This window comes from Gymnoscopelus braueri (genome assembly GCF_963280865.1).
Source record: "Gymnoscopelus braueri genome assembly, chromosome: 7".
In the NCBI taxonomy this organism is placed as follows: Eukaryota; Metazoa; Chordata; class Actinopteri; order Myctophiformes; family Myctophidae; genus Gymnoscopelus; species Gymnoscopelus braueri.
Genome location: NC_137608.1, coordinates 34500355 through 34520233, shown reverse-complemented (window position 1 = coordinate 34520233; position 19879 = coordinate 34500355). Strand labels below are relative to the sequence as shown.

General features: G+C 41.5%; 1 protein-coding gene across 1 annotated transcript in view; it reads right to left on the bottom strand.

The window, feature by feature from the left end:
• Positions 1-16333, bottom strand: part of tacr1a (tachykinin receptor 1a) — a gene marked incomplete at its 3' end in the record, with an annotated part of 33620 nt that extends 17287 nt beyond the window's left edge. Inside the window, 1 exon segment of the mRNA XM_080433925.1 lies at positions 15864-16333. Coding sequence (XP_080290051.1) covers positions 15864-16276 — 413 coding nt within the window. The 5' untranslated portion in view covers positions 16277-16333.
• Between the last annotated feature and the right edge of the window lie 3546 nt (positions 16334-19879).

Genomic DNA, 19879 nt, shown 5'->3' with positions numbered 1-19879 from the left:
AAACAGGTGGGATTCATCATCGCATACACCTGTGATGTGCACAAATCAAGGCTGTACACAACTTTAGGGCTACCCTAGTTGCAATTTAAGCAGCTTTGTGAAAGAGGCCCGTTGAGTCTACACCTGCTGTATGAAATGTGCTATGTAATTACATTTGACTTAAAGGTAGTATGTGATATTATATGGTTAAGACAAAGGCTTTTGCGTTAAAAGGTAAAAGCTATATATTCTGATTGTAATCACTGCTACTGTATAGTGTTTGTTCATTAACATGGAGTCTCTCCATCTCACCAGCTATTTCTTAAACAGAAAACACATTTTCAAGGGCGTTGCCAATTTCATCCAATCAGGAGAGAGCACCCATTTATCAACTTCAATTTTATAGTGTGCCAATGTTGTCGGCTCATTTCTTTATGTCATCACTCCCATTTGCACTTGTTTATCCTGTATCCTGTATGAGTTCTTTCTCCTGATTGGATAAACTGGTATCCTGGCCAGAACATGTATTTGTTTAGAGCTGGAGAGACCCTGTGACAAACAAACAGTCCATATCCATGAATACTATCAGAAGAAACAACATTAAACGACAACATATCACTTATTGTGCCTTTAACGTACACTCCATAAAGAGGCCTGCGAGGCAAACTGTTTGTTTTCATAAAGGGGGTGAACACAAAAGATAACGTAGGCTTTTGAATAATGATCCACCCTCATTTCTTTCAAGTTGTACTCTGTCCTTGACAGCTGGAGCAAAACATTGCTCTAATCTCCACAGCTAATAGGTGAGGAGAATTTTAAATGTGGGCTCTATTAAAAAGAAGAAAAGAAAGAAGAAAAAGAAAAGCTACAATATCAAGTTATGAGGCCAGTATATCAAGTTGCCGTCAGTGTTTTCCAGTAATCAATTTATATGGTCATATTCATGCACATAATCAGGATGGCATTGCTGCATATATCACTGCATATCATTAAGAAACCTCATCCATCACCCAGACAGGCTTTCCACTGACAATGTGGTTGCTAAATATGTCTACCATGAGGTTTGACAGGCCATCAGTTAAAATCTAATATATCAAGGTGGGAATTATTTCACCAGTTTTTTGACTAAATACTAATCTGTACTTTCTGAGTATATTAGGAAATTATTTTTTCTATGATCATATCTTAAACTTGAATCAAGTACTTTAATCCTGTACCTGGCCTGTAGACCCGTTCGCAACTTGGTGTGAGGGGAATTTCTCACTTGAACTGAGTCAATGGGTACCTAGACATGAAAAATCAAAGAGGTGCTCGTCCGCCATAGTGCCACGAATGGCGCAATGGCCAAATCAAATATGGCCGCCATCGGCTATGATGAAAATCCAACTTTTTTGTTTCTGAGTGTATATATACATGCAATACCTCCACTTTTACTAATTGTGGGGTGGGGAATTCATTTCTCATATTGCTATGACCAATTTGGGTGATTTTGACCTTAATTGACCTAATTTGACCTACATGGGTGTTGAAATGAGCAAATAAAAGTGATATAGACCTACAAAATGATATACAAATAAAGTCCTAACACAAAATCAGATAACAAATTCTCTCAAAGTGCACCATATGTGTGCATGCAGGTTAGTGTGATGGATTTTTACAGGAAGGATTTTCAATTTTTTCCATGGCAGAATATGATGCACGGAACTCCAGCAGTACAGCACTCACATCGGCGAGTGTCACACTTGCCTGCACACTTGCATACTGTGAGCAGACTGGGTGGTAAGGCCTTCAGACACTTTGATGGCAGGAGTGTGCCAAAGTGCTCCTCCCAGCCATGTTCCATTGGTGCTAGTCTTGCCTCGGGTTCCTTGGCTGTCGAAAGCAGGTGGCAAGCCCTATGCACCAGAAAGGCACCTCTTTGGATGTGTCCTCTGATCACACTACTTGTGGGAGGGAGAGCATCAATTCCATTACTAGCGCTAGTATAATTTTCTACCCTGAGGTCATCAAATGTCTTGGCTGTTGTACTTGACCTGGCCCCCTCCCCCACCTTGCTCATGCAGTCATCTCCAGTCAGGATATGTGCCTTGATCACTGTCTTGGCTAGTGGTGCTCCAAGACGAGAGACTGCTTGATGCAGTGGAAACATGCGCCGCTTCTCACCAGTGCCATACTGCTGCCAGATCTCCTTCATCCCCAGTGCTTGGAAGTATGGGGTGTAGTATAAAAGTAATGCAAAGGTATCTGTGTCATTGGACACTACGACAACTCTCTTGCACTGTTTCACACAAACAGCCCACTCCACATGCACCACCAAGAGGTTCAAGAGGTCAGGGATCTCTTCGCCACCAGCCAACTTTGCTGGGAGCACCTCATCATCAGAGACAACAGAGCTGACAATGATGTAGCATTGCCACAGGCTTGATTGCACACCATATCCCGAACTAACAGCTGGAGATTCTGCTTGTTCTCCTCAGATGCCCAGAACTTGTCAAGTTTCTGAGGGATGAGTGTGTCTCTGTTCATGCCAATGATGTCGATGCCTGTTGAGTCTGTACGCTGCATGTGCTCCTCTTCCTTTAGAGACCTCTCAATGTAGGAATCCAGCACGAGATGCATGAACTCTGGATCTTGGCAGAGGGATGATGTTGAGCTGATGATGGCGTTGATGACAGCACCTAAAGTAGGGAATCGTGCTAGTGGCATCTGCCGCATCTTCGACATGAAGTCTACCACAACGTGAGTGGCAAGAGTAGACTTCGGACTCCATTGGGTGAGGTCAAGTCCAGGCTCAATCTCACTGACAAGTTTTGACTTGTTGACATGAGCTGGAAGGTCACCATCAAACGGGCAGGTGCTGGGAGCACATCATGAGTAAGTACCTGCCGGATGTTCATGCCCCACTCCTTAGCAATGTCCATACTCCTATTGCCTCAGCCATGTCTTTGGGTGAGACTAACTTCTGCTCCTTCATAATGGTTGTTGGTGTCTTCTGTGGTTGCTCGTTGAACTGAGGTAGCTTCCTCTTTGATATGGTTGTGCTCATTTTCTTGATCTCTCGACTAACCTCTCCTGCCTGTATGAACAGTAGACACGCTCCCCATTTTTTAGACAGTTGGCAAGCGTGGAGCGACCCTTCTGTCAACAGCCTGCTTTGTGAGCAGATTGTGCAGTGGCACTGAAGGCACATTGACCGTCATTGAGTATGGGTTCTGCCGCTCTAGCAGGAAGTCCAGCAGCTTCGCCACATTCTGGTTGAATGTAAGGCGACGAGTGGTGCTCAGTGCATGCTGGAGATGGCATTCTGTCTGTTTCATGGTGTGGTTGTTGGTGAGAAGGTTGAGGACATTGGTGATCGACCCAATCTTGTGAAACAATAGCTCGAACTCTGCCACAGCATTTGCATTGTGTGTGGCTGAACAACCCACTGGCCTATAGAGAAGCGCCGGTAGAGCTCAGGATGTGTGAACTCTAGCACCTTGATTTGTTCAAGATACCATGAGTCATGACGCAGGTAGTTTATGCAGTCACATTCTGCAAAGATCGGCATAGAGTCCTCGACAGTAGTAGCATGTAGATTCCAGTTTCCTTCTCTTTCAGAGACTACAGCATTCTTGATGACGGCCACCAACTCCAGCCAAACTCCAAAAAATTGGCAGAGCTTTGACTTGGCCTTACACTCCTTCTCAAACTCCAGAAAGTCCTGATTCAACTTCTCTACTTGTCCAATCAGGGCCTCAAACTGCTCTGGGCAATGTTGATTTGCAGCCAGCATAGAGTTCAGTGCCTCTACCTGTGCTAGCACTGGACATGCAGCTTTGTCCTTGTTGTGCCAGAACATCTCCCACTGGAGTGACCTGATCACATCCTCCACAATCAGCATCCCAGTGAGAGCCCGGACATAATGGCTGCCGTTTAACATTGACTCTATCACACCAGGTCCAAACACGGCACACTCAACCAGTGGGTCATCCGGGCCAGAACCTCGAAGCAGTTTTCCCTGGCATCTGAGCAGAACACAAGTCCAATGGAAAGGGCCCATGCAGAGGAAGCGATCCTTGAACTGTTCTGTCTCGTGCAGGTAAATATCTACAGCCGGGGCAAAAACGCCTTCATCGCACCATATCGCCATTGATGCCTGATTTTGTTGTCTACGGTAGCAGTGAGGACAGTAGCACTCTCAGTGATGGGTCTTGGTATGACAGGTAGGAAGCCAACACGCATTATCGGCACCACAGTAGATGAGACAAGTGTGTGCATCACTCCACTGTGAATGTTATACACAAGTATTTGGAAGAGACTCTTGTGATCTCTCACCCAGTTCTCCCCATGGTCAAAATAATATCAGAAATGAATTATACATGTCAGAATTAGTTGAATTAGACTTATTGCACCTGTTTTTAGTCCTAGCAATGGCCAAGTTATGGCAAGGTCTTCGGAATAGCAAAATGACCTTGACCATGACCTTCCAAGGTCAAAATCACCCAAAATGGTCATGAAAATATCAGAAATGAATTCCCCACCCCACATTTAGTCAAAATGGAGGTATTGCATGTATATATACACTCAGAAACAAAAAAGTTCGATTTTCATCATAGCCGATGGCGGCCATATTTGATTTGGCCATTGCGCCATTCGTGGCACTATGGCGGACAAGCACCTCTTTGATTTTTCATGTCTAGGTACCCATTGACTCAGTTCAAGTGAGAAATTCCCCTCACACCAAGTTGCGAACGGGTCTACAGGCCAGGTACAGGATTACTTTGGATTTAATTTCAATCCTGTGACACCTTATTTTTCATCTACGTTACATCATTTCACTGAGTGAGCAAAATAATGTACCATGCCACTGATAGGGTACAGGTTATTTATTTACTTATTAGTTTTTTAAGGTGTTTATTTTAAAGCAGTTATTCTAATCTCTATCATTTCATTGATTTATTTCAAGTTTCAAGGTTTAGCATATCGACATGCGGATGACAGCTGTGCAAGATTTTGTCCAGTTTGTAGATATTATGTGAAATACTGTATAGACAGTACATCAGCTGTGTGTTTTTGAAGTGTCCCTTCAAGCAATTTCCCCATGGAGAAATGTTGTCCTCATCAAGTCTGTTCAAATTAAAACCTAATCCCTCTAATAACCTTAATTAATTTGCTAATTTGACACTTTCACTCTATACGGTAATTATCCAGGGTGGATGGGGTCAGAGGGGGGAGGCTTTGAAATTGAGCACTCAGCCAAAAGCATATCTGGCCAGAGAGAAACATCAAAGCTGCGCCTCTCTTGCGAAAAGCACTGGCAACCCGGTTCACTTTCTGCCAGTACCTGTAGGTCAGTCAGAGTCACTCACTGTATTTACTGGCAAGATCAAACTAATGAAACACCTGCTGCACTCATCAGGTTGCTAACACAACTGCACACAACTGCAACCACTGCCATCTCTGTCTGCATACAAGTGCACAGATGTAAACAAAATATTCCACAAATCCTGAACGCAGCATCAGATCTGCCACACATTTTTATCACACATTGAGGGGCCTCTAAACAGCGCAGCGCCAAAAGCGATTTCACTCTACCCATAGGGGACGCCTTAAATGCTACTGTAGCCTACTAATGTCACTGTTGCAGAAACGTTATTTTGTTTTCACCTAATTAGGCACAAAATGTAATGCTCTCGTGCGTCATGTGACAATGACCATTAAACAGGGTTTGCATACTCCATTTGCCTGTTATTAGACTCACAGAAAAATGAGCATGACGGCTTATTTCTATTTAAAAACGAAAATGCCATATATCAAGCATCCAATTATCCCTGTTGGAATCACATGTTGAGGGGCCTGTATAGAGAGGCCTCCAAAGGTGCTTTCAGTTCTGCCCTTAGGGAGCACCACAGACGAGAAAGGTTGCACTGTCTGTCGTACAAACTCTATTAACCCCCACACTCACAGCTTCATGACCTGATGGCTGCACCCCATGACTGACACAGCCCTGTGTAGGCAACCCAGGTGGAGATCTGCGCTACGAGGAGCACACTTTTCTCATTTCTTTATAACCACTTAAACCCTATACGATATACGTTGACCAGATTCCCAAGGACTAGCCCTCCTCCCGTTTTCGCTCTACACTAAATCACTTAATCGGAAATAGCAGATCTACCACAGGCTTCACTGTTTTGTGTTCTCTTTTATTTAACATGCATGTACAGTTCAGTACACACACACACACACACACACACACACACACACACACACACACACACACACACACACACACACACACACACACACACACACACACACACACACACACACACACACACACACACACACACACACACACACACACACACACACACACACACTCCCTCTCCCCAATGGGTCTTTGTGTACGAAATGGTTATGTATGGTTCAATATCTTGATGCCTCTCAGTATGGCAGCTTCTCTTTTTGTGACAGTCAGCAGCCACGACATACTGTATGATTTGACAGGCGGTAACGTACAGCTCCAATAATCCTGCAAACAGCGCCGTAACTGGTGCCGTGAATGCAAGGACGAACGATTCGATACAAACAGCATAAAAGGCAGGCACTGCAGGGGGGAGTTGTTTAGGGTAAAACATTTTCTTTCCCCAAAGACACATAAGTGATTAGGGTTGAGGGGAGGCGGTAGGTTGGGGTCTTGGTCAGTGGTGTAAAGTAACTAAGTACATGTACTCAAGTACTGTACTTAAGTACAATTTTGAGTTACTTTTACTTTGCTGGAGTATTTCCAATTGTCTATACTTTTACTTCTACTCCACCACATCTCAGTGGCAAATATTATATTTTTACTCCACTACAATAACTTTAGTTACTTGTTACTTTGCAGATATAAATTATTACATTATAAAACATACATTAACCACTTTAGCCCTATTTTATACCTAGGCTATTTGAAAATAGCCGATCTACAAGCTCACAACGCGTCGCATCACGACGCGTTGTGAGCTTGTAGATCTGCTATTTTCAAACATTTTAGTCATTTTACTTTTGGTACATTAAGTACATTTTGATACCAATACTTTTGTACTTTTACTCAAGTCAATTTTTTATTCCGGACTTTTACTTGTAACAGAGTACTTCTACATTGCAGTATTGATACTTTTACTTAAGTAAAACATTTGAGTACTTTTTCCACCACTGGTCTTGGTACCACTGCATTTGAGAGCGCCAACCTTCAAGGCTCACTGTGAAGTAAATTGTGTTTGAAAGCAAAGACTGGGTAATCGGATCACCAGTGTGTTTCCGCTGGTTTACTGGTCTCTCATGGGGGCCATATCTGTTGTGTTTGCAGGAAAATGCATAACATTGACCATCAACAGATGGAAGGGGATGGCATGGAGTGGAGAAGAAGAGGATTGTGGCAGGCCCAAGGTTGTGTGTGGGCTTTGCACGTGCACATGATCGAGTGTTAATATAATTCTGAATGTGTACAAATAGAGGGGACTAAACTAAGCTGAAGAACCAGTAGAGAAATGATAAAGAACCATACCAGGGGCTGAACCACTAGGAAAGTAGTGCTCTGTAGCACCTTAACCATCCCAAAGAACCATTCAATAAATTGTTTGTGTGTAGTGTACTGTACTGGAAGTGATTACAGCACACTGGCAAATCCTCAGTGTTGATTTTTCACAATAAAACATTTACCCAAATTATGGATCCATTTGCATCCAGTTAAATGAACACTGAGGATTTATAGTGTGCTGTATGTGAGTGCATGGATATACATGTCTGCAACTGTGCACTCCTGGTGTGAGCTTTTGTCCTTATTTAATGTGTGTGTGTGTGTGTGTGTGTGTGTGTGTGTGTGTGTGTGTGTGTGTGTGTGTGTGTGTGTGTGTGTGTGTGTGTGTGTGTGTGTGTGTTGTGTGTGTGTGTGTGTGTGTGTGTGTGTGTGTGTGTGTGTGTGTGTGTGTGTGTGTGTGTGTGTGTGTGTGTGTGTGTGTGTGTGTGTGTGTGTGCGCGCGCGCGCACACGTGTGCATGTGCGTGATTAATGTGCCATGGCCCTGAATGATCACAATTAGGCTAGTTTAGAGTGGCCATCTCATACCACAGAAGGTCAAAGGTTCATTCCCCTTAACAACTCATCTGTTCTGTTTAACTGTCCTTGAGAAAGATATTGACGCCCAACCTGCTCAATCATTGTCATTCATTCCAGATTGATTGATTGATTTATTGAATACTTTATTAACAGTTAAAGTTAGAAAAAAGGTACAGTGGTACAGATTTATACAAAAGGATGCTAAAAGGATAACCCTAAGAGCTAAGACTCCTAGATTGCAGAAATGTGTGGGAAAGAATACGCATACTTTAACTGTGAGTACTGATGTAATTATTGTAAAAGTCCCCCTTTTCATTACTAGCTTGCTCAAAACAAATGTCCCCAGTTCAAACTCTGATAACATAATAATGTGTTCTTCTGTTTGCAACATTCAATAAAGAATTGTCCATAGTAATAATAAGTTACAATACAAAGAAAAATACAATAATGCATTGATATGCTACATAATACAGGACAACACAATACAGTTGTTACTATACTAAGGGACTGCACCTTCTTCCAGATGGTAAGAGCTGATACTCACCATACAGGATGAGCAGGTCATCACCATGTCGGCTTGTGATGGACATTTTTGTTAAACTTTATTTTTGCCACGGATATATAAAATGAGTAATATTAGCTGAAACACATAGACCTAGCCCTAACTGTATATTTGTGGACTCCTAATGTGTCACGGCAACCTGCTACATATTTTAAAATGGTACTTGAAATCCATACTTGCGTATGAGTTGAATTATGTTATTAAAGTCCCCCATAAGAAAATCATTGAGTCAAAGTGTTTTAAATGTACTACTAGTAACAAAAGTATCTGGTGTTAAAATGTAGTTAAGTATCAAAAGTAAAAGTACCTTGCATCAAAATGTTTAAAAAAGTACAAAGAGCTTTTCATAGTATAAAGAAACAATGAGCCAGAACTACATTTACAAGTAGCTCTTACTACTTTCATAATCATGTATAGTTTTCAAGTAGCTATTTTTGTAGTTGGGCAGCTTGACAAAAGCAACATCGCTACATTTTCAGTGGCACATCACCATAAAATAGCACGCAGAATTTTGAGTGCAGTTCATCCGTCACATCAAAGCGATAATTCTCCATATCCATCCATTTGTAGATATTTTTGAGTTTTGGGTGGACTTTGTCCATCACACCAAAGAAAGAGGGCTGAATGATCTTCCTCTCGACTAATGGTTCATGAACAACAAACATAAACAGAGCCTTTGCACTTTTGCCAGGTACTCAAACAAACAAAAAACGTTCATTCATACGGACATGGAAACGCTTCCAACATGCCACCCTGCTTCCAATACTCTTCTTACGAAGACATTTCTATGCCAGGGACCCATGCACACAACACACACTGGAATACCTACTTCTTATTTTCTCAATATCAAAATCAAAGCTTGTGCAATATAAAGGATAGTCACATACAGTAATGTATCGTGTCAAACATCAAAATGCATGAATGCAGTATGGAACAGGTACTAATAAGTCACCATTGTGTCCTACAGTATAGCACACAACTACAGTATGGACAGTAGGCCACTTGTCTTCATGAGAGTGATAGTTGTTCTCATGTGAACAGTCTGGATAATCCAATATCATGAATGATGATGAGAGCCAATTATATTCAGATTTTATTTTAGTAATGAGGTGTCCAATGTTAATGTTGTGGAGTAAAAGTATACTTTTCTTATTTTAAATGTATTGAAGTAAGTGTTGGCCATGTGGGCGATGCACTGTATGTGACGTGTCCAGCAGCTGACCAAATTGGCGTCTACTTAAAGGACAACTTCACCAATTTTCAACCTATCTTTATTTAATTGGTCCTCACTAATGCTCATTATAACATTTTTGTCTAATCGGTCCTTGTCTCAGAGGAGTGCTGTGGACAGTTCAGAAACCCGCCAGTCACCAGTGACATCATCGATGGGGAATCCAAGCTAATAGAAATTCCAGGCTTTCAATTCCTGGAAAGTTAGAATGCTATAATGGAAGCCATTGTTCTCACGTTAATAGAAATAAAAAAATTGAAATCTTGTTTGAAAAGAAAAACCTACCTAACGATGATGTCACTGGTAGGCGTGTTTCTGAAGTGTCCAGCCCTCCAATGAGACACAAACCGAGTAGATTCCCCCCCCCCCCCATTTTATCATGAACATTAGTGAGGACCAATTATATGAAGATAGAGTAGGTTGAAAATGGGTGAAGTCGTCCTTTAAGCTCACCTGATTCATTGCACTTCCTCTTGCTGTCAGTGCTGCCACTGATGTTGTATGTGCTTGGTTTGCTCCCACCAGCACCCCAGCACCACCAGTAGGCTCTGCTTTCCCTGAGGATTCTGTTTTCCCCTGGTGGGTTTGTAATAGATGTATATCTCCCTGCTCTTAAATGGTTGTCTGCTAATGTGCTGAGCAGGGAGTAATGTTTAGCAGAGCCTGAACACCAAGATCAAATATAATATTCACACTTTCTTTTTCTATTATTGGTCTCAATCCATTCGTGAGTTATCTGACTGAACTGGTATTTCTGCATTCATTAAATCAGTGTCCTACCTATTCAGAAGAAAACCTGGAGAGTGGCAAGTCAGCCACTGTATACTGGCTGTATACAGGCATCAATGCAACATGGGACAAGTCTGTTCCGTGTTTGAGATTTCAAAAATTGGGCTTTAGCAGAACAGGATGTGCTTTCATCACACATTACTTTTTTTCTTATTTTTTTTTGCCATGGGCATGGACTAGTCTTGCAGCAGAGAGACTGAAAGATACACAGAGAAAAAGAGAGAAAGTGAGACATTCAGAAACAGGACAGCGAGAGATAAAGAGAGACCCAGAGACAGAAGGACACAGAGAGACAGAAAGACAAAGAGGAAGGAAGGGAGACAACGAAGGCTAGCATATAAATCCAGTTATTCCCTATGGATATTGTACAGAGAGGAGGTGAGAATTGAGTGATGCAGGTGAGAGAGTTGGGGAGAGTTGGGGAGGAGGCTCCCATTAGCTCTCATTAATATGCTCCGCACTGCAGAGACTAGAGCCATTCTCTGCCAACAGTGGGTCACACTGGACTGATCCAAAGTGCAGCGGCAACAAGCGGGCCAGATGGTGAGCCCTGGTGGTGGGTATGAACGTCACAGTGTGTGGGGGGCCTGGGGGAATAAATTGCTCTGAGCCCCATCCCAACAAATGCTCATGTGTCGCTCATACTGTAAATGTGTCAATTTCGATTTAGAGATTAATGGACTGTTAGAGACATCTTTGCAACTTGAAAGCATCATTATTTTAAACACTGGTATTTTAAGCCTCTGCGTTGATCACCCCTGACCATTCCGTGTTAGCAAAGAGTAACCCACTTATTTCACAACTGCTTATGAAGAAAATCATATAATCAATCATCAATAATTTGACAAAGAATATTGATTCAATGGTTTTATTATTAGTTTACAAGCATCTTCTGCAAACATAACCCACAAAAATAATTCCAAAATATGTTTCTGAGATTGCTACTCAACTTGCACCCCAGGACTCACCTAATCCCAGCTCACTTCATTAGTCTAGATAGAGACATAGAGAGACAGACAGACAGACAGACTCGGTTGGCGCAGTGGTAAAGTCCCTGCCTACCACCACGGAGGTTGTGGGTTCGGATCCACCATGGTGCATTCGGCTTTGTCGGGCGTCTATGCGAACACAATTGGCTCGTATTCCGACGGAAGCCGGGAGGGGAGGGTGATATTGGGCATTGCATGTATTCCTACAGGCTGATTCGGCACCTGTCAGCAGGGAGTGTTGGGTGGGAGGACGAAGGCCCTATGTCCTGGAGGAGCCCCAATTGGAATTGAGTATTAAACAAAGTTGTGTAATAAACTCATGTTAAAAGCATTATGCTGGTTCTTTCTGAGTGTACAACATGTACACTTGTCAGCTCAAACTATGGGAAGAGGCCATGGCTAATAACCAAATATGAGGGGAAAACTGAAAGTGAGATTAACGCAGCTGGACCCCAGCTTGATGTCAGTGGCACTGGCAGCTCAGAACATCGAGTGGGAAGTGCCCAGGCTAGCTGGAACTGGAAAGAATCACTATCAATGTATCACCCTTTCTGTTCTGAAGACATTAACGCACACTCACTAATGCCACCAAACGAAATGGAAAGATGCATTAATCTTCATGAATGGAGCTGCAAATTGCAAAACACCCATTTGCTTTGTTTATCATTCCGTCATTGTTGCACAAATAACACAGTACTTTGGAATGACCTTACTCAAAAATGTATTAAGTAATCAAGTAAGTACTCAAAGTACTTAAAGAAAATCTCCATCCTACAGTACATAATGCATATTATATAAACACTCTCTATATTTACACTTTTCCACAGTTCACACTCGAATTTGGTTTTTGTAAAGTATCATCTGTTTGTCTCTCATACTTTCAGGAAATAAGTCCATGAATGAACAGAAGTAATTAAGCACTTGCTGAAAGGATATACTATTAAGAGTATGGGTGTTGCTCTAGTGGCACTTGTCAAGTACAATGTTATGAATAATTTGATTCCATTTTATTGTCTCTGCCAGGCCAGACAGCCAAAAGCCAAAAATAAATGTTTGCTCCCCGCTCCTGTCTGTCCATGTGTCCATGTGTGTGTCTGTGTGTATGTCTCTGTCTGTGAGCAGCTTATTATAGCACTGTTGGATCGATTGCGTGAAACTTTGCACACACACTCTCACACACTCTCCCCAATTTTTTTTCAAACTTTTGGCATATCACTAATAAAGTGTGGGTCGTACATAAAAAAAGAATCCCTCTGTGGATCATGACACAACTCCCCACATAGGCCACGGGCATTTTCGCCCAACAAGATTTTCCACCATTTTGCATTTTCTTCAAAACAAAATTCTTGCTAATACTCCTACAGATTTTATCCAAAAGTCACACAAATCACATTATCTCTGTGGTCATGTGATCAAGATGTACTGTATGTGTCTGTGCGATTGTCTTTCAAAGTTTGCGGGAAGGGCACATTATGCACAAAATGCAACCGTGACACTATGCAGTATGCACGCACACTCCCAGTATAGGCCAAGGAAGAACCACCACCCCACAAAACACACTTTTTGACTACTCATGCCATTTCCAAAACTCACACAAATCGGTATCTCTAGAGTCATAAGATGTATCAGTCATATTTTTCAGATTCCATTCCAATTCGGTATGACTGACTTCCAAATGTTGTGGTTGTACTGCAAACAATGCAGAGTCGTCTACACTGAACCCTCCAGAGTGACGTCGATTTCAAACGAACCCTGCCACACGGCTCAGTTTTTGAACAAACTAATGTTAATAACGTTGTCATATTGCCTATTACGAATGCAATACAAGATGGATAGCGTCGTGGGTAAGTAAGCGCCACATTGTCGGCACAGATTGCACCAGCTGATTTCACCGTTTTCTCCTCTTCCTCTTGCCTTTCAATGTTTTATTTGAAAGTGTCTTTTGTTGAGATTCTGAATTCTTAACCGCCCCCTCCCCATCCCCATTTTCAAATGAGTCCAGTGACTCAGTCCTGGATTAATCATTCATGAGTCCAGTGACTATTTTGTGAAATAAACAGCTTTTTATTTTATTTGTTGAGAACGATACTAAAAACAATATATATTAAATGAAATAAATGATTTCTGTGAAAATCATTGTTTTATTTGATGGCTTTCCTGCCTGAGCATTTGCACGTTGTGCCCTCAAAAGACACCAAAGTCCAAGTGGCCTTGCCCCTATTAAAATGATGAAATTCGAGACTTGTTTAACCCTTAAAAGAATAGAGATATTTTTGTTATAAAAAAAAATTACCTCTTTTTTCCTTTATGTCTTTCTTAATGTTTTTTGTTTGTTTGTTATTTGGAAGCAATAAGAACCGGAATAGATAAGCAGAATCAGAATCAATTAAAATCTAACTATACCCATCCCTAGTTTAGACATAGTCTTGTTACAAGAATTTTCTCCAAATGCAGAGAGAACAGTCACCAGGGTGATACAGTGCTTCTGACATGTCCCCCCCCTCCTCCCAACATGACGTTTAAGGCTTTCTTGTGTGGAGTACATGGCCAAGCCACAAATTACACTGACAATTTGCCATTTAAATCCGAATCCGACAACAAGCAGACTTAGTGCATTGTGGCGCCTGTTTCTTTTTCTTTCACGATTATTTGTGATTTTTCTCTACCCCTATAGCTCTCATAGGTAGCCTAATTGAATATGAAAACAAGATGGAAGAGAGGCGGGCAGAAGAATTACAGGCTTTTAACACTGACTCAGAGGGTGTCAGCTGCATGCTAAACACGCACACGCACACACACACACACACACACGCACACGCACACGCACACGCACACGCACACGCACACGCACACACACACACACACACACACACACACACATTCTTACAGATGAACATACTGTACAGCAGTGCAGTGCTTATTATATGCCTGCTTTCAATTCAGGAGCATGGTGAAATGAAGCCATCAGGATGATGAATGCAGCTGCCTTGACAGATTACTTTTCACAATGAAGAGATGACACAAGCCATAAACCTTGATACTGCTATGCCATAACTCTCTAACCTTAAACCTTATCCTATAGACACACTTCAGTGACTTTAGCATGGATTGAAGATTTGTAGAAACATTGGCCTACTGTAATAATCCTAATTGGTGTGCACCACCCACTGAGCTGCTTTAGACCCCTATTCCAGTCAGTGTTAAGCCCAATGCACACTGCGCCAGAACAGGCAAAGGTTTGGTTTGGTTTGGCTGGCTAGAGACGACAATATGCCACCATTCATAGCTTTGGGAGGGCGGTCTCAGAACCTTGTTCGTGTTTTCTACGACTCAGAGATGCTGTGGCTAATAGCGGAAGTTAGCAGAAGTTGGTCAGACCTTCAATGGGCATGGTGATATCTTTAGTTTTGTTTCCGCATTCAGCCCAGCTTCATTCTGTCAGCAGTGAAAGCGAGTGAGAGACATGAGCCAATTTCCAGGAGGTCCAAACACCTCTGAAATCTCTCTATAGTGCCCATTCACAAACACAACAAAGGGCAAGACCTCCATATCTCATTCATATCACAAATTCCCCTCAGCGCTTTGCAATATCCAGGTGTTAAAACAGTGGGTTCCAGCTGTGCTGGCTGTAGTGTAACACTGCTTGAGCTATGACCAACAGCGCAAGCCGTGGTAGGCGTTGTCTAGCTTTCAGAACACAGAAGTGTGGCATTGAGGTACAGAGGGAAAGGAAGGTTACTAGTAAAACTTTAATCCTATGCTCTATTGGCCTGCACACTGGGAACTGAATGCCAGTCGTGGTAATGCTGCTCCACCCATTGAGTTACACAGGAATACTAAGGCACAGGCAGAGCTTACTACCATTTTACAACCAACACATTTAAATACAGCATTAAAACGTGCTAAAGAATTTGAAGACAACTGAATGGTCCTTTGAACAAGACACACACACGCACGCGCACACACACACACACACACACACACACACACACACACACACACACACACACACACACACACACACACACGAATAAGCTTATCCTGTAAGTTAGAATGTCAATGTTTTAGGATGGACACACACACACACACACACACACACACACACACACACACACACACACACACACGAATAAGCTTATCCTGTAAGTTAGAATGTCAATGTTTTAGGATGGACACACACACACACACACGCACGCACGCACGCGCGCGCGCGCGCGCGCACTGTACGCACCTGTCCATTGCTATCGCCGTCATTGAGTAGATACTGGCAAAGACAGCAGCGATGGGAAAGAAGTTGTGGAAGCGACAGTACACTTGTCCAAAGTACCACTCGTTGTGCACGGAGTAGACGAAGTTGATGACCGCGTTGAAAGCAGCCATGGACGCCTCGGCGAACGCCAAGTTCACCAGAAAATAGTTGGTGACTGTTCGCATTCGTTTGTGCGCAATAATGATCCAAATTACCACGATGTTCCCCACCACAGACACAAGAACTATAGAACTATAGGCTATTGCCCAGAGGGCGATTTTCCAGCCCGGTTGCACGTACGGGTTCCAATGTTCTTCAGTCTCGTTATGATAGGTGCCAGAGCCGTTGGTCCAGTTACTTGGTGGTATATCAGTGGAATTGAATAAAGGATCCATGTTTGCTGTTTTGCACGGAGTTCAAGGTAAGAACACGGTCGTTCGATTAAATAAAATAAAGAAAATCTAACAAATTAAAGTAAATAAAATCACAAATAAAATAAAATGGAAAACAAATCCTACAAATTAAAGTGTTTATTTGCGAGCTTTTCTAATTTTAGGCTACATAATGTTGACACTGAAATGGAATATCCAACATGAGACGGTGATGATGTCCTCCTTTAAATTGTGAATCTAAGAATTCACTTTTGTCATTTTAAATGTCATTGCAAGTCGATCTATCAAACTTTCCAGTGTGCGTAAAATCAGGCTTGTCCTTTGCGCGCAAGCAGTCCCCTCATTCTGGTTGCAGAAGAACGCACACATCTATTCATGCAAATCTCTGAGGCTCCTACAAGCTCTGTGATCTCCTCCTCTCTTCTCCTCTCTAACTACAGCTCTGTGATCTCCTCCTCTCTTCTCTCTAACTACAGCTCTGTGCTCTCCTCGTCTCTTCTCCTCTCCTACTAACAGCTCTGTGCTGTCCTCTCTTCTACACACTGAGCTGTTCTCTACCACCTTACGTGCCACAGCAGGACGCAAGCGCGCGTACGCGCAATGGGGTGTCGGATTTCATAAGATATTTCAGCTACCATGTGGTTTTCAACCTTTTTCACATCAAAGGTCCATTATTCGGGTATTTGAGCCACGGACCACCATTTGAGATTTAGATTCTCAGACCCAAAACAGAATATTTTGTTAAGGTTAAGGATTTTGTCCACATTCTCTAATTGTGTAGCAGTAGACCACGTAAAATGGACCATTTGGTTTCATTTTACACTCTCAAGAGTTAAAGATCTAATAGGGGTCCATATGGTTACCAACTCTCCATGATTTAGCTGGGGACCACCTGGAACCCCCTCAAGGACCACTGTTGGAGGACATGCAGATTGACTGACTGACTGACTGGCTGGTTGGCTGTCTATCTATCTGTCTGTCTGTCTGTCTGTCTGTCTGTCTGATTGATTGATTGATTAATTAATTAATTAATTAATTAATTGATTGATTGATTGATTGATTGATTGATTGATTGATTGATTGATTGATTGATTGATTGATTGATTGATTGATTGATTGATCGATCGATCGATTGATTGATCGATTGATTGAATACTTTAATAGCAGTTTGCAACAGAAAAAAAAGGACAGGAAAGTAGCCTAGTTCAATACAAGGTCTGCTAAGAGGATTTTAAACCCAAGAAAGCCTATAAGGCTTGTTTCCATTGGGGTCCTTTGTACTCAATTCATCGAAACATTTAATGACAGACAAAATAACACTGACTGACTGACTGACTGACTGAACAGACAACTTAACATTTAAACAGTTGTCTTTAATCTATATATGATAATTTGCAAAACACAAAATCTAGAGCAGCAAATGGGCGCTGCATGCTGCTGTTCCTGTGCTTGTTGACGAGGTGGTGATAGATTGGGGATAACGTGTGATTTATGTCAATCATCCCCAGAGATACGTTAATGTCCAAATGTAAATTTACAAACATCTTACTTTGTCAGAAATAATAAGGGGAGTGCATCTAATTTAATATCGAGTCTTTTACTCGCTACTCCCCTCTTGTGGTAGACAATGACCATCAGCTCTAATGTATAAGAGCTGCAATTAGTGAAATACTCAACTGCATTTCACTAATTGGCTTAATTCATGTTCTATACATGTCTCTTTAGCAATTCTTAGGGGGAAGGGAATGAGCAGTTCACACCCTATAGGCTGCTATGTGTTTTTTGAGATATGAGGGCAGATGAGAGTGAGACAGCAAGTAGCACAGGAGTGAAGACATCTCTATCTTTATCTTTGCTAGAGAAAATGGGCATTCTGAGTATATTGACCATTCATCCGATTTTATTGCAAAAACAATCTGTCCACATTCTAGAAGACAACATTTTCTAGTGCCAACCCACTTTAAAAAATATATTTTATGTTTTTTTCTGATATAGATACAAGGTACCTTGCACATTTGTCATGTTGGCTTCTTCATTTTTAAATGGTAAATTGTCTACATTTACTGTATATACACCTTTATCTCAGTGATTACATTCACCCATTCACACAGCAGAGTCACACGACGGAGTCGTGAAAGCCAGGCACCAACCTACATCCAAGGAACCAATCTGCTCATTGGGAACAGACTACGGGTTCAGTGTCTCAACACAATGCCAGGAGAAGCCAGGGATTGAACCATATAAACCTTTCGGTTCCATGCTACGTCTTGAGTAGTCTCTCAAGACCAAGAGATTCTCACACAATTTTAAATGCTTCTGCCTAAATGTCTGTACATTGAAAGCGATGCAAAGCCACAAAAGATAAATAGGATATCCGGTCTAAACAATTACTATCAAAATTATAATCTGTATATTGAAACTATTCCAGGTAAACAATGAACCTAGTACATAACCTGCTATCAAAATCTTTAACTTGTGGTCAAGAAAAACAAGCCTATAACAAAAGCATGAGAAATGGCCACGGTAAGTCTGCATGGTCGTCATAACTATAGTTCAAGGTAAAATAAAAGCTGTATTTGTCTGCTGAGTGTATAATTTAGCAGTTTCAGTTTCAGTAAGTGTCAGCTCTGTTTGACAGCTGAGATGAGTTCTGACATAAGTCAATGGCCAATCACCCTATGCTTAATGGAGTGCATCGGGGTGGGTGACAGACTATACAATCAAATTTAAGAGAGAAACCTGGCTGTAGTCTTGTTGTAACTGAAGATAACATTAATATATCATTGAATAATCATAAAAATGTATACATAAATGTCAGGTTATCAAAATAAAAAAAAAGGTCACCAGGTTGTAAAAATGGTTATATTGAATTCAAAGCACAGATAGAGACTTGCTTCCTCATCTGCATTCAGATCACATTGCCCAACAATCCTCAGCCATTGCTGCAGCTCGATAGCAATGATGTGTGACTTAACACACTAATCTGAAAGTCTTTACTATATTGTGCTTTGACTTTCCACTTAGCACCTGAGAAATTAAGGACCTTTGTCCCTTTCATGAAATTGATGAGTTTTCATCCTCTTGTCTGAAAAGTGGAAAGGTTTATTGAAATCTCATAATAGGTTCAACACTGCTTTCAATGCTGTGAAGAAGACAGGTGACTGGTGAAGTGCTTTATACACAGCATATGAATGGACATACTCTTAATATATAATCTCATCATTTATTCTACATTTACACTGTAGTTTGCCTTTGCCATATCTCCATTGCGTATGACTAGGAGAGTGAAAAATTATGTTTGGGGATTTTCTAACACATCACATAAAATGTGGGGCTGTGTAAACGTATACAACCATAAAAAAAAAACATTTCAATCTGCATCCCTAAACATTTTATGGCACAAAATGTTTATTTAAACATTATATACTACATGGTCATTCCTGCATGAAAAGCTCATGCTGTGTGCGTCACCTTTGAGTGAGAACTTTAAACCAATCTGTTAACAAAACAAGATGTGAAACTATTTACAAAATCACCAACCATTTAAAATATTTTTTTCCCATTATATTTACATTTCAGGCACTTTATATACGCTGATATACTTAT